The sequence below is a fragment of the Lissotriton vulgaris genome, chromosome 9, assembly GCF_964263255.1.
Source record: "Lissotriton vulgaris chromosome 9, aLisVul1.2, whole genome shotgun sequence".
NCBI classification, from domain to species: Eukaryota; Metazoa; Chordata; class Amphibia; order Caudata; family Salamandridae; genus Lissotriton; species Lissotriton vulgaris.
Genome location: NC_141697.1, coordinates 7,928,416 through 7,944,229, shown reverse-complemented (window position 1 = coordinate 7,944,229; position 15,814 = coordinate 7,928,416). Strand labels below are relative to the sequence as shown.

General features: G+C 48.5%; 1 protein-coding gene across 1 annotated transcript in view; it reads left to right on the top strand.

Moving 5' to 3' along the window:
- Positions 1 to 9,374: 9,374 nt before the first annotated feature.
- LOC147689523 (glutamate carboxypeptidase 2-like) overlaps positions 9,375 to 15,814 on the top strand; it is a 583,351-nt gene continuing 576,911 nt past the window's right edge. The window contains exons 1-2 of the mRNA XM_086936912.1: positions 9,375 to 9,459; positions 10,831 to 11,118. Coding sequence (XP_086793038.1) covers positions 10,922 to 11,118 — 197 coding nt within the window. The 5' untranslated portion in view covers positions 9,375 to 9,459; positions 10,831 to 10,921. The remainder of the gene's footprint in view (positions 9,460 to 10,830; positions 11,119 to 15,814) is intronic.

Genomic DNA, 15,814 nt, shown 5'->3' with positions numbered 1-15,814 from the left:
CTTAGAGAGGCCCTCAAGTTTGATCATCCCACTTATTTATTTATTTATTTATTTATTTATGCGTTTTTATATAGCGCAGACTTTACCCGAAGGTGTCGGAGCGCTTCACAATAGGAACAGAACTGATACATGAGAACATTACAAGTGAACAAAATACAAAAGCAAACGTTACATTAAATGAAGCAAAAATGACAATCGAGAGCCAACAAAATACAAGAGGAGCAAACGGTGCATTACAGGAGGAAAAAGTGACGTGTGCAGGTTACAAAAGCGTACAAAATAAACAGAGGTATATTACTGCAATATATGGAGGCAGCCGCAGTACGGAGTACGGAGCTGAGCACCAGCGGAGCAAAGCAGAGCAAAGGGAAACGCTACCGCTACTGAGAGACGCCGAGAGAAAGCTGCTGAGGGGCTGTAGTCGAGCCTGGGTGTCCGTGACCCCACCTCCCCTCCCCCCGCCTGTGGACCTGGCAGGTGACGTTGCTGGTGCGGTCGGGGCGAGGTGTTGGAGGAATCAGCAAGGAGTCATCAAGGTGAGGTGAACGCTTCTCTGAGCGACCTTGCCCCTCCTCTGTGAGCTTCTAATGCCCAGAGGAGAAGAGTGCACGCACACGCCAAAGAAGTCTGGCTGCAACCGCGAAAGTTGTAAGGCTCTAAGAGGAGTGGGATCCCTTGAAGCCACAAGGTACCGGCTATCTGCCGCGGGACCCTCGCCGACTTTGGTGTCATGAGCAGGAGCCAAGAGCTGCAAGTGCAAGTGAACCCAGCGTGAGACACGTCTCTCTGCGGAGCCGGTTTTTCACGGCGGCGGTGTTGGTGTTGAGAAGCTAGCCCCAGCCTCTGCCTTAGCCTTAGAGTTCAAAGCAAGAGAGGCTGTCGATATGTTTGCAAGCTATTGTTAAGGAATTATAGAGCAGGTCTGAAGGCAGCGTTTATTTTAAGAGATTTCTGCTGAGTGAAGGAATGACATAATTCTTGGATATGGTTTCCTTTCACCGCCACGAACAAGCAGGAGTGTGAAAGTGGTACAGATCGCTGCTGCTGAACCTGAGTTGGCTGCCTTTCTGCTAAGGAGGAGAACTCTCGTCATATAGCTGAATCTGTGGGAAGAACGCTCCTGTCATTTCAAAGCGCTGTTCATTTCAAAGCGCTATTTGGCAGCGCTTGTACTTAACTGCTCGCGTTTCCCGCTTCGCGGGAAACACTTGTGATTTTGGGCTTGTTGGCAGACAGGGAGGCCAGGAAACATCATCGCCCACAAGCCATCTGGGCCTGGAGCACCTCCCCGCCACGCCCCCCTCACCTGGCTCTAATTGCGCTGCAGGACCGCGCATTGCGGGACGCGCGCGGGCGGCGCAGGTCTAAGCCCAGGCAAAGGGCGGGCCCTCTGAGCCCTCAGAGACCGAAGTAGGCCGGGCTGGGCCCACTCTTTTTCATTTTTTATTTATGGTTATTTACTTTGGCACTTTGCATTGTTATCACACGTAATTTGCGTGACCAATGATAGTATCTATTTTCTGTTGCCATTATACGTGGTTTAGAATTTTGTGGTGCATTACTCTGCCTTAGCCCTGTGTTTTAAATTTTATCTGGTTTTGTATTCATACTTATTGTTTAATTTTTTTTTTTTTTAATCTTTTTATTGCGTAGTGAGAATATAAATATGACCGCCAAAAAGCTGCGATCAGGGAGAATTCTCATGGGTAGAGCATGTAGTAAGACTAAATCTAATCCTCTACGAAATAAGAATGCACAGCTACCCCTCATTAAGGGACAATGTCAATTATTTGACTTATGGGATAAACCCTCAAATATACCGGTGCCTAATGGGGTTGCTTCTCCTATTAAAATTGTACGTGCAGACGTCTGTGTGGTAAAAACTTCAGGTGTAATTATTCCCTTGCCGGTGGTTGATGATTATTTTGATTCTAACTCTACTGATACACACCCTCCTTTAGAGAACATTCCTAATGCACCTTCTCCCCCAGGTGCTTCTTCTTTAATAGTAGTGAGCCCGCCTCAACCCATCCCTATGGCTTCGTCGGGGCACACTTTGACTTCAAATTCTGTAGGGGGTGTTTTGACGACTCCTGATGGAAACTCTCTATTTCCTGAAATTGATATGGAGCTCTATAAAAGGTACCTTCCTGACATCCCTTCTGAATCTGTGGGCTCCACTAAAACACCACCAGTTTTAGGTCCATCTGGGTTGCTGTTATATAGCAGTACGCCCTCTATGAAGTCTTCTGATATGTATTCTCTGTCCAATCTTTCTAAGAGTCCCGAGTTGGAGCTATCCGGCATTGAGCTAATTAAATCTGATCGGCAGGATAGACCAATTTCTGAGTCAATGATTGCCCTTGAACATTTGTTGTCCTCCATTCTGTCATTATTGGGTAGATTTGTTGGTAGTTCGGATTGTATATTGGAGGCAGTTACACAGATTTTGACGGCCCTGGTGAATAAAGACGTTGAGAAGGTTTGTAGTTTGGCTCCGCAAGTAGACCCTAATACGCTTTCTTCTCCTAAGGCCCCTTTAATTGTAGCAAACTCGCCTAAACCTCAACCCTACATTGGAAATACTTTATCAGTGGTTGCTGATGTAAATGTTTTATCTGGGGCAAAGGTTGATCTGTCCCCCACTCCATTATTATCTGCTAACAACAATGCCATTGATGATGATTTAAAAATTGAAGAGCTTGAGGCAACTGAGGGATTGAATGGTACTAATACTAATAAAGAACTTTTTCCAATCTTTTGTCCCGAGGAAAATATTAAAATGGAGGAAAACAAAAAAGGAAAGTCAAAAACTATCAGAGGAAAAAAGAGGAAACCTGTCCGTAGACACAAGCAAAAAAGACAGAGAAAAGTTGTCTTTGGCTGTTTGGAGAACTCTCCCTTAAAAGATTCTGTAATTGATTCTCCTGTAAAGTTGTCTGCTGACTTGGTTGGTCCTACAGCTCTGGGACAAAATCATTCAGTAATGGAAGTTATTCCCTTGGAGGGTGTGAACCCCGTCCCCGAGGGAGGGGTATCTGCACCTGAAAGTGTTGTTGGATTTCCTGGTAGGGTTCCGATTCCTGCACCTGTGGAAGATAGGAAGATTACTATACCCCCTCTACTAACCCCTCTTAATCCAGAGGCCCTACCTTTCTTGGTTGGTGACGGAGAGTTAAGAAACCCGAATGCAATCCCTAATAAAGAAGGGGTCGATACTCTCCTATTGGAATTTTTCCCCTTATTTGATTCTGGTCTAATATTAAATAGATCTATGTTACTCAAATGTTTCGGAGAGCTCGAGGGATTAAAATTATTACAATCTAATGATATTGATTTGGTTACGATCTTGAAAGGTGAGGATAGGATGTATATTAGGGCAAAATTCTATTCTAAATTAATTGTAAACCTTATCCTCCATCAGGCTGAGAAGTTTCAATGTAGAGGGATAGATGTTATACCATTTGTATCACATGGGAAAGAGGATAATGCAGTTACAAATTCCTTCCCGCTCTCATCTGGATCAAGTGGGCTTGCCCAGGGCTTCGAGGACTTAAAGATAAGTTTAACTAAAAGTACCCGCCAAGTGACATATAGAATTCCTATCTCTGTGGTCCCAAATAGGACTATGGGTGAGGAAAACTGCCAATGGAATTGGTTGCCCGGTGTCCTGTCCAGTCAATCCACTTGTCATCCCAAATTATTTTCACACCTTTAGCAGCGGACTGAAGATAATCTCATGGAACGCTGCTGGCTTAAAAAATGACCCAGAGAAACTGCAATATCTTTCTTCATTGAAGGCCCCTGTAATTTGTTTACAAGAAACATGGTGTATAGATAAAATGCCTGTAGTAAAAGATTACTTTTGCCTAGAGGGGGAAGCCTCCCCATCAAAGAGAGGCCATGCTAAGGGTGGTATTGCTTGCTTACTTTCTAATCAGATAAGGTGGAATTTTTCTCACCACCTGGATTCAAGTAAGCTGTTTCAATCAGTAACATTGTTTAGTGCGGACAATGTGGAGAACTTGAAACCCTTAGTAATTATTAACTCCTATATTCCCCCGGAAGCTTGTTTCGATATTATACTAAAACAGGTTTTTGACTATACAAAGAAAATTATGGATAAAATTCCTACTCCCCATGTAATACTAGTGGGAGATTTTAATTGTCATGTCTCAAACCTAAGTTTGGAACTTTTTCGAAACAAATTGAAAGAGGAATCCCTCCATATCCCCCGAGCCGTTTTTCCGGATAAGATTAAAACAAATAAAAGAGGGAAACAGTTTTTAAATGAACTTGTTGAGATGGAGGGGATCATAGTAAACGGAAGATTTTCCTCTGATTTTCCAGCTAATTGTACCCACAGATCCATTCATGGTGGGTCTATCTTAGATTATGTGGCTATAGATATGAATAGTTTTTATATTCTAAACGACCTATCAATTTCGCAGACTACACTGAGTGATCATAATGTGTTATCAGTATCAGTGTTGATAAACCCGCCTATCACTGACTCCTGGACTCTTAGCGGTGACTTTGTCAATTTTGCTAACAAAACTGGACGATGTTTTTGGAATTCCACGGCAATTATGGGCCTAGAACCTATTATAGAGAATAAATTAAATGTTTTACAAAGGGAGGACAGCTCGTCTATACCCCTCTTTGAAGATTTTTTGAAGGTGGTAACGTCTGTTGCTAGAAAACCTTCTCGACAAAAAAGGAAGAAAATGATTCCTAGTTCTATTTTGTGTCTCAATAGGGAAATAAATAAACTAGTTAGGGAACAATATCTTTGCAGATCCCTCGATCGAAACAATAAAATAACCCTTCTGAGAAGAAGGAGGCATAGGGTTAAAATGAAAATAAAAAAGGATAAAGAGGACACAATATGGGTTAACTTGCGTGAGGCCGCAGTGCGCGGGCAAGCAAGGTTGTTCTGGTCCTTAATTAGTGAGGGCTGCGGAACAAGGTCTTTTCCTTCTCCAATTCCCATTGCTGAAGCCATTTGGACTAGTTTTATTTCTAACCTTTATGCGAGCAACGGCTGTTTAAATGTCTATGAGGATTGTAAAGAAGATAGCTCCCTTATAGATCCTCCCTCTGAGAGGGTTATCGAACGGGCTATAACAGAATTGCGCTCCTCTGGTGCAATGGGCCCAGATGAGCTACCTGTTTTGGTTCTAAAGCAGGATCCCAGCTCTTGGAGCAAGATTTTGTTTCCAATATTTAGGTACTGCTTTATGAGCAAAACAGTTCTGCCATCTTGGAAGGGTAGCATTTTGGTGCCGCTGTTCAAGAAGGGCGATAGGAATGTTCCTCAAAACTATCGCCTAATCGCCCTTCTTGATGCAATTGGTAAGGTCTTTTCCAAGTGCCTACTATACTCAATAAATGAGTGGGTAGCTAATAGTAATATATTGCCCCTCGAACAGACAGGCTTTCGTAAGAGTCATGGTACTCTTGATAATCTCACGGAGTTACAGATTATTACAGACAAATATGTGAGGGTCCGCGGCGGTAAAGTGTACGCAGCGTTCATTGATTTCTCAACAGCGTTTGACAAGGTAGATCGTCCGCTGTTATGGAGGAAGCTGTCTGCGCTGGGTATGCCTCTTATTTTGTTAGAGCTGGTGCGCGCACTTCACACAGATACTTGGTGTAAGGTCCTTTTGGGGGGAGAAAGAGGGCTATCCAAGGTCATTTACTCTGTTAATGGCCTCAAGCAGGGTTGTTTGTTAGCCCCAATTTTTTTTCTTTATATATCTCGAATCTCCCTATGACTCTGGCTGCCTGTGATGGAATAGCGCCCATGCTGGGAGGTGTCGGGATTTCTAGTTTACTCTACGCGATGATATTTTATTGTTGGATTTAACGCCTAAAGGCTTAAACAACCGCCTGCATGCCCTTCATTTATTTGCTGAAACTCACTTTCTCAAAATAAATATTTCCAAAAGCAAAATAATGTGTATCGCTGGCAATAAAAAATCTAAATCTGTGAAATTTGGATGGACAGTTGGGGGACTTAAGTTGGAAGTTGTGAATAGCTATGTTTTCTTGGGGAAAGTAATAACTAATAACTCCAGTGAGAAACCCCATATCGATAATAACATGCGGAAAGCAGCGGCCCAAGGGAAAAGTTTACAAGCCCTTTATTCAGCCACAGGGAGGCACCATTTTTCCTTCCTGTTAGAAGTATTTCGTGCCAAGATTCCGTCCACTTTGCTATATGGACTTGAAATAGTGGATTTGGGGCAATGGGGTTTTTTGCAGTTGGCAGAGGGGAAGATTTTTCGGAATCTAACCTCTACTAATAATTCATGTACAGCTGCAGCTTTTAGACTGGAGTTTGGAGCCCGTAGTAGTTGGGCCCAGGGCCTAGCAGGGTTGGTGCGCTGGGTTGCCTGTTTGGCGAAGGGGGAAGTGGGGACACTAAGACGCTTAATGAAAGACGAATTATTGGGTCTTTCAATGAATTCTCCCTTCTTGTAAAAAATTTCAGAAGGGCAGTGACACTTCTGAAATTAGATGAGACCTCCCTTTTCTCCCTCTCCCCGGGCCAATTAAAACTAGTTTTGAAACGGGCCTCATGGGCACTTAGTTTCAGATTAGATAGGGAGTATAATGTAACTAGAAAGGGAGTCACTCCATTTATCTCATCTTGTGTAATCAAATATAGGCAACCCTACATATCCTGGAATTTATCCCATGGTGTCCGACGATTTTGGTTTCTGTTAAGACAAGATCTCCTGCCCTTAAATATACTTCTGTCCAAGTGGTATGGTACTTCCGCAGCTTGCAACTTTTGCAACTGCCCCAAGCAAGATCTGAGTCACATTATATTTATATGTCCTCCCCTGCTCCCTTTCCGTCGCAAATGGCTACGCCACATTTGCTTGAAATTGAGTATTCTTACAGCTAATGCTTTTGTACATGCATTAAATAACCCTCCTAATGAGATGTTTTGCTTTAATGTTTTTAACTTTTTTAAATGCTTTTTAGATATTTATTGAGGGGCTTCTTCTCTTAGAATAGTATGCATTATTGATTCTAGTAACCCGTATTGGCCTTTTGTTCAGAAATTGTAACTTTGTAATGTGCTTTGTTCTTTTTTCTGTAAAAATTGGTTTTGTATGTTGCATTCATTGTTTTATTTTTGTGGATCTCTTCGGAGTTCCGAATCAAATAAAATAAACTTGAAACTTGGAGGACACTCAAACACAAGAACAAACGTTACGTAGGCCATTGTGGCACTTGTGCAGGTATCGAAAACAAACAAAAGTAAGAGGTAGAAAACAGTGAGTTGAAAGGAGAAAGTGCCGGGTGCATGTTACACACGAGTCCCAAACACAGGTACAAGGATAAAACTGCAATAAAAGGCAGACTCTCAAACCACAAGAACACACTGGGCAGACACTTCCATAGACATGTAAAGTAGATTTTTCTATAAAGAAGGGCTTCCTACATTTAATAGAGAGGGCGTGGATTAGACTTGGAAGTGTCTTTGAAGGAGGAGAACTTTGAGGTCCCTTTTAAAGGCCTGGGAGGAGGCGATGGTCCGGAGCTGGGGCGGAAGTGAGTTCCAGATTCTCACTGCGTTGCCTGAAAAGGATTGGGCCATCGATCTTTCCTTCTTGAAAGTGGGAGGTTCAAGCAGTAGGTTCTCCGCATTACGTGAAGGTCTAGAGCCTCCAGAGAGTTTCAGTTTATTCGCCAGGTAGCGGGGAGAGGAGGAGTGCAAGGCTTTGTGGGTGATACAAGCGGTCTTGTAGATAGCTCTAGCCTCAAAGGGAAGCCAGCAGAGGGTGGATAACATCGGTGTGATGTGGTCGCTTCTTTTGGCCCCATAAATGAAACGAGCTACTGAATGGAGAACAGACTTAAGGGGGGACAGGTGGGATTTGGGGATGCCAGTAAGAAGAGAATTGCAGTAGTCCAGTCTGGAGAGGACCAGCGATTGCACCAGGGTTATAAGGTCCTGCTCCGGGAAGAAGCGACGGATTCCCCAAAGAAGGCGCAGATGGTATTGAGCCGACTTTGCAATGGAATTGATGTGGGGGTTAGATTGAGTTTTTTGTCGAGAACGACACCCAGGAATTTTGCGCTGTCTGCAATGATGGGTTTAGTGTTCAGTAGATTCAACTGATCCATCCATGATTGAACCGGGGGAGGAGAGAGTGAGGAGGAGAAGAGGAGGAATTCGGTTTTGGAGGGATTCAGAAAGCCCTGGGCGGGGCCCATAGTGGGGAGGTAAACCAAGGAGCGGGGGCAGGGGCCCATCTAGCCCCCTCCACGGACTCCAATACAAAGATGCCAGGTTGTAAGCATGCGGTGGTGCTGACCGGCCTGGAGGGCTGGGGCGGGGTCTGCAGCTGCTGGTGGTGCCAAGTGGCACCAGAGAACCAAGGTGCTGGAGTAGGGGCACCACCTGCCACCGCCCCCCCCCCCCTCCACCGGGACCAGATATGCCAGCTTCTAAGCATGAGGTGGGGGCCAGCTTCTCGGGAGCTGGGGGCGGGGGCTGCTGGGGTCTCGGCTCATGGGAGGGGGTCGAGGAGGGGGTGGGGGGGGGGGTCGTCGGCAGAGATTGTGGCCTGAAGCCCGTAGTAATATTACTGTCTCAACTACATGTTCTGTTGAACGACAGGTGGCAGTGTAACACTGGCACTTCAAGCGCTGCCTTTAAAAGCGCTACCCCCCCCCCCCCCCGAGGAGGGTGCCTTCTCCTTGGCTCCCCCCCCCCCCCCCAGAGGAGGGTGCATCCTCCTTGGCTGTCCCCCTCCTCCTTGGCTGCCCCTCTCCCCCCAGAGGAGGGTGCCCCCTCCTTGGCTGCCCCCCCCCCCCCCCCCCGAGGAGGGTGCCTCCTCCTTGGCTCCCCCCTCCCTCCCCCCCCTGAGGCGGGTGTCCCCTCCTTGGCTGCCCTCTCCCTCCCCGAGAGGAGGGTTCCTCCTCCTTGGCTGCCCCCCCCCCCGCCCCTGAGGAGGGTGCCCCCTCCTTGGCTGCCCCCCCCCCCCCCCCCGGAGGAGGGTGCCTCCTCCTTGGCTCCCCCCCCCCCCCCCTGAGGCGGGTTCCTCCTCCTTGGCTCCCCCCCTTCCCCAGAGGAGGGTTCCTCCTCCTTGGCTGCCCCCCCCCCCCCCCCCCCTGAGGAGGGTCCCCCTCCTTGGCTAGCATCTTCAGCCCTGCACAGCTCACAGATCCCTCTCGCCGCAGCCTCTGGCACAGCGCCCTGAGGCCAGCGCTGCTTATTTTGGGCGCTGCGCCTGGGAATCCTGTCTTGCCCTTTGAATGTTGTGCTGTTTTCTCGCCTTGGGGAGGGGGGGGGGGGGGACTCAGGAGGAGGGAGGGCCAGTGATTCGCCCACGGCGGGCACAGCCTGGCTCTTCTCACCCGTGTAGGCTGGAGGGGTGGCAGGTGGCAGAGCTCATCGGGTGTTGGCACGGCCTCCTGAGGGACAGCTGAACCGTGAGTAGCGGCTTGAAGGACTCCCTGGAGTGTGCAGCGCTTTATAGCGCACACACAGCATGGTCTGGGAGGGGGGGGGGTGTACCCAGTGAGGTGGGGTCACTCGCTGCCTGGCGAGGGCAGAGGCTCGGGGTCCGTCTCTGCTTCTGTGGGTGGAGGGCTGGGGCGTCCTGGTGGTTGTGTTGGCACAGCCTGGTGAGGGCAGAGGTTGGAGGTCACTCTGATGCTGTGGGCAGGAGTTTGAGGATTTCCTTGGTGCTGACTGTGGGTAGACACATGAGGCCTCTCGAGGTGTTGCCATACCCGGGTGTGGGCAGGAGTTAAGGCTTTGCTAAAGTGCTGTGGTCTTAGCCTGGTCACTACGGGACGTGTAAGGTCGCTGGCGTGTTGTGTTGTCTCAGTTGTTCATCTGCACACCTCCTCCTGGTGTGGAGTTGTGCTGTCGCTGCTGGTGTTATGAGCCGTTTGCTGGCCTCTCTGGTGCTGTGTTGTTGACACACACCACTGCAGGCTGGAGGGTGGATGCCCGTGGGTTTGTGTTGCTCACCCCTGGGCAGTGGCTTGGAAGTTCTTTCGCTGCAGGTGAACGTTCTGTTGTGGGTAATGCTTGTTGTCTCTCACAGGTGTGTGTGAGGCGAGGGTTGAGGTCTGCTTAGTGCTGTGATCTGGCAGCCTCAGTGAGCTGAAGTCTGCAGATCTTGGCGCGGCTTTGGCCACGTCTGGTGTTGACACATGTTTGAAGTTCCCCTGGTCCTCCTCTGCTGTAGCCTGCTTTGTGCAGCGGTCAAGGTTTGTTCAGCTTCACGTTGGCAACGCCTGGCATCGACAGAGCCCTGAACCAGCCCCTGGCGTTGCACCGGTGCAGACTTTATAAGCCGGAGTTTGAATGTCTCTGGTGCTGTGTTGGCAAAGCCCCCTCTTTGGAGACATCTCTACTTGTCTCTTCACTTCACTGACACAACACCCAGAGTGAGCAGAAAACTGATGGAGTCTCTGGTTTTGTGTTTGCAAGGTTATCACCGTCAGAAGGTGACCGGTCTCTTGATGTTGGGTGCACAAAGGCTGGTGTTTGGAAGAGATGTGGCGCAGTGGCCAGAGTGCCTGACTCCGGACCACAGGGTTCACGGTTCAATCCCTGGCTCCGGCGGCAGGTCAGCCCAGCACCATGTGACTCTGGGCCATAGATCGCATAATCTTCCCGACGGCCCCCAGCGCCGGGACACAGATAGCTGTGCGCTTTACAAATGCCTTGTTTGTGAGTTGGCACTGCTGCCTGCTTTGAAATGATGTGGGATGGTATTTTTGGGGTGGTGTTGGCAGAGCCTGGTGTGGTTGGTGGTTTAACGTTCTCCTGATGTTGTGTTGATACAGCTTGGTGTGGACAGACTCCTTTCAGCGGTCCCCTGGTGTTCTCCTGCACCCCTGCTGTGGTGTGTCTGTAAGGTCTGACCTTCAGGAAGATATGGCCACCCTCATTAAAGTTGTGGCCGCCACCTTTGCTGTCGTCACCGTGTTTGTGATTGGACTGGTCATCGGAAGGTTTGCCATCGCTCCGGACCTCCCTGATTGGCTACAACGGATGAGTCAGGATGGGGACCCCAAATACAGCCGCAGGCTCCAGGAGGAGATCAAGGCCGAGAACATTGACAAGAACCTCCGGTGAGTACCACGCGGAACCAGAGAAGTACCAGTCATAGGAACCAGGGGGGGAAAAGACTTCACTGTGAACAACATAGGACAAGGACATTACTGTCAGCAACACAGGAAGAGGGGTTTGCTGTCAGCAACACAGGACAAGAGCCTACTGTCAGCAACACAGGAAGAGGGGCTTACTATCAGCAATACAGGAAGAGGGGCTTACTATCAGCAACACAGGAAGAGGGGCTTACTATCAGCAACACAGGAAGAGGGGCTTACTGTCAGCAACACAGGACAAGAGCATACTGTCAGCAACACAGGAAGAGGGGCTTACTATCAGCAATACAGGAAGAGGGGCTTACTATCAGCAACACAGGAAGAGGGGCTTACTGTCAGCAACACAGGACAAGAGCATGCTGTCAGCAACACAGGAAGAGGGGCTTACTGTCAGCAATACAGGAAGAGGGGCTTACTATCAGCAACACAGGAAGAGGGGCTTACTGTCAGCAACACAGGACAAGAGCATACTGTCAGCAACACAGGAAGAGGGATTTACTGTCAGCAACATAGGACAAGAACATTACTGTCAGCAGCACAGGAAGAGGGGCTTACTATCATCAACACAGGAAGAGGGGCTAACTGTCAGCAACACAGGAAGAGGGGCTTACTGTCAGCAACACAGGAAGAGGGGCTTACTGTCAGCAACACAGGAAGAGGGGCCTACTGTCAGAAACACAGGAAGAAAGGCTTACTGTCAGCAATACAGGAAGAGAGACTTACTGTCAGCAACACAGGAAGAGGGTCTTACCTTCAGGAACACAGGAGCGATCATTGTCAGCAGCACAGAGGGAGAGCATGCTATGCAGAAATGGATGCATTGGGACCTGGTTGTCAGCGGCACAGGGAAGCTGACCATCGCGGACTTACATACGTGTTGATTTAGCCAGGGCTCGAGTCGGGGAACCACGCGGGTGGACGGCGTCCTCCCGCTTATTTTTCCGGGGACACGCCGTCCCCCCTGCTAAACAACTGGACTTCACTCTTCGGCCTTTCTGGGACGAGGAGCTGTACAAGGGAACATCGCATATGACGTTGAAGCATCAGGAAGGAATGGCCATCCTTCAGAGGGACTCAGGTCCACAGACGTGGGGAGGCTTGGGCGTACAGGAAGCGCGAAATGTAAATTAGGCCGGCGTAATTTACTGAATTATGGGAATCTCACATAGCGGTTGTTATGCAATATTCTCAAATTACGCCATGTTGTGTAATTACACCTCAGTGCACAGCAACATTATAGCAGAGTTGTAGCAGAACAACACGATGAATGAATGGGAGCGGCTACTGTTCAAGGCACTTGTGCTTTTCACACTATTTCTTTAGCGTGAAATAAGTCCTCGCTACAAAACGCTAACGCTTAAAAATAGCGCTAAATGCAGATTTGCATTTTGCATAATTACACGTAATTTCCCCCACATTTTGCATATTTATGTAAAAGCAAATTACAGGAAGTTTGCTCACCCCTAGTGTTTACAAGTCCTTCCTGCGGGTGTCCAGTCTGACCAGATCTCCTGTGGTGGGGGCCAGAGGGGGCCAGGGCTAGGAGCCAGTAATTCAAAGGCCCACCTTACTTCCAGCTGTGGAGCCTGAGATGTCATCTTAGCCGTTTTACTTCATAGATCCTAATAATGTGGGTTTGACTCTCAGGAGCCAGATGGCTTCACACACTGGATAGTGTATTTCTGGGTAACGCACATCCTGGGGGTGTACATCATGGATGCTGCAAATCCTGGGGTGCACCTCCCGGGGGTGCATATCTGGGATGCAGTTACTGGGTGTTGCACATCCTTGGTGTGCACATCATGGGATGCGCATCTTGGGTATTGCACATCCCAGCAGTGCACATTTTGGGTGTGGCACATCCTGGGTGCACCTCCTTAGAGGTGCACATCCTGGGAGGTTTACAACGTGCATCCTGAGTGCATCCTGAGTTGTGTATTTCCTGGGGTTACACATCCCGGATAATGCACTGCCCGGGTGGTACATATCCTGGGGTAGCGCATCCTGGGTAAGGCAGGTCCCGGGTGGTGCACATCCTGGGTGGTACATATTTTGGGGGGGTGCACATTGGGGAGGAGTTCAGCCTGGGGAGTGCACTTCTTTGGGGTTCAGATCCTGGGGTTACACACACCGAAGCCCGATTTACAAAGAGTTGCGTTAACGCAATCCCTTAAGCCAGATTTACTGAGCCCTGCACAGCCATCTCGAGGGGCTCTGGGTGGCCCAGTCAATCTAGAGTAACGCACGATGCTGACACAAGTACTCTGCGTTGGGAAGGTTCCATGTGTGGAGCACGGGCGGTCCCACGCATCCATCCGTGGATTTTGGTGCATTCTCTGTTTTATTAAGAACAGTAAACCTAGGATTGGGTCGACCTGGTACGCCCTCCTACCAAAGGTGTAATGAGGGAACATATGATTATTTCTTCTTGGTATTTCTTCTCTTTACGTGGTCTGCATTCCACACACATGAGCACACGTAGAAGGAAGAACATGCCTCGGAGGATTGTGTTTCTGCAGGAAGGAGTCCCTTCTCCTGCAAAAACAAAGGGTGCCAACAACGCAGACACCCTTGCACCGCGGTGTTGTGTCACAGCATGGTGCTAGGCTGCCCTCAGTGCCCCACTGGAGGGAGACAAGAGGAAAGAATCTTACCTTGATTGATATGGGGCATTCCTGCCGTCTCCATGGACGCAGCTCAGAAAGTTGTCTTGCTGCATTGCTTGACTTTTAGTAAATCCAGGCCGGGGTTTTGCACTGTTCGGGCCTCCTTCGCAATGAGGCTGCACCACCGGAGCATCACTTTTCTGCAGTCTGCAGCACACATAGAAAGAGGAAAAAGCCTCTTGTGGTTGTTTCTGTGCAGGAAGGTTTCCCTTCCTGCACAGAAACAATCATCCCTGCAATGCAGCCAACACCCTGGCACCACGGCACAAAAGTGCAGCCCATTGTGCCCCGGCACAGGGGAAAGACGCAGGAATGTGCCATATCTGAAAGGTACGGTGCATTCCAGCCCTTTGATTTTGCCAGGAAGGCCTGCGGTGCTGCCCTAGGTAATAATCTTGTAAATAAGGCCCTTGGCATCCAGACTCTTTGCCCCGACACATTCGTCAATAATGTGAACATGTCCATGGGAGGGAGATGTTCCCTTTAAATTGTCTAGCCCCCATGCACATGAGGGAAGCCCTGACTTGAATGTGCGCCCCCTGTAGGCGAGGGTGTGTTCAAGGCTGTAATATCATTTATCAGGCCCCTGGGTGTGGTAAATAAAATAATTACCCTGTCAGAATTTCTATACATTAACAAGGATCATGCATATAATGAGAGGCAGAGTCCGTGGTGTCCGATTCAGAAGGGCTTTAATTCAGTAACTCGAGTTAAGGGAGAATCGGGTTCCATCACCACTAGGGATCAGGAAGGATCGTCATCTGAACTTTATTCACAGAGTGCATTATTTATAGTTAAAACATACATTAACTTGCATAGAGAAGGCGGAGCGCTCCAGGCGCAGCAAGTGAAAGAGAGAGATAAGAGCACATGGGCGTGAAAAAGGGCGTGTAAGAAGGCGTACAAGTGGGTGTTCACTTGATGAGTCATAGGTGTGTCATAGGTGGGTGGATACATGGAGGGGGTCTGCATGGTCAGCAGGAACCTTTACCCTACTTGTGTGCGCAATTTGGTCATGACGTGGAATTGACGTGTAACTGGGGGAAGCTGGGGGGAGCTGACTTTCGCGCTAGTAGAGAAGTCTTGGATGTCAGGACGACCTGCACTTCTGGTATTATCTGATATCTTGAGTTTGGAGGATGTATTATCTGACTTAAAGGTCGCTCGAGCAAAGGCTGCTCATCACTAAGTGCTAGTGTGTGCATATATTTCTTTGTGCATTGCGTGGGGCCATGGGCCTTCTATGGATGCGGGTTCTGTAAATCACTTGGATGGAGACAGAAAGGCTAGGCCCTATCTTCTGCAGGCGGAATATGTTTACCCTTTTCATTAAGAAGGAATGTGTTTCTGTGGAGCCGAGCAGATAACTGTAGGCAAAATACTGTCTTGGCAGGCCAGGCTGGGCACCTCTCGGCTGAGCAGGAAGTATGTGAGAGGTCAGGGATACATAGCTAAACTGCAGCTTTCAGAGTGTCAGGAGGCTTGGAGCCTGAATTCAGGTCCTGGCTCGGCTGAGCCACAAAAACGAGTTCATCTCGACTTTTAAACGTGTACCATGTAAATGTATTGGCAACATAGGCCTCAATGCAGAATTAACGTTTCTTTCATGGAGGGCCTGGTAACTGACATGCTAACATTGGACGGAAATGCAGAGGCATTATTATTACAGGCATGAGAAGGGAATTGCATGATGACATGGACATACATGGGGTATATGTACATACATAGGGTGCATGTGGGGGACACACTGGCCACGTAAAATTTCTATTTCCTCATTCCCTCCTTGTCCCCTACTGTGCCCTTCAGGACACATCTATATTCATGATACCATATATCTGATCATACAGCATCATTTGCACGTCTTTTTTCTTTTGTATACGTGGATGGGGAATACAGGCAGTGGCACACAAGCCGCAAATCGCCGGGCCACATTGCAGACAGAGACAGCAACTGAATATAACTAGTAGTATTATTCCTAGGAACGGCAATACTTT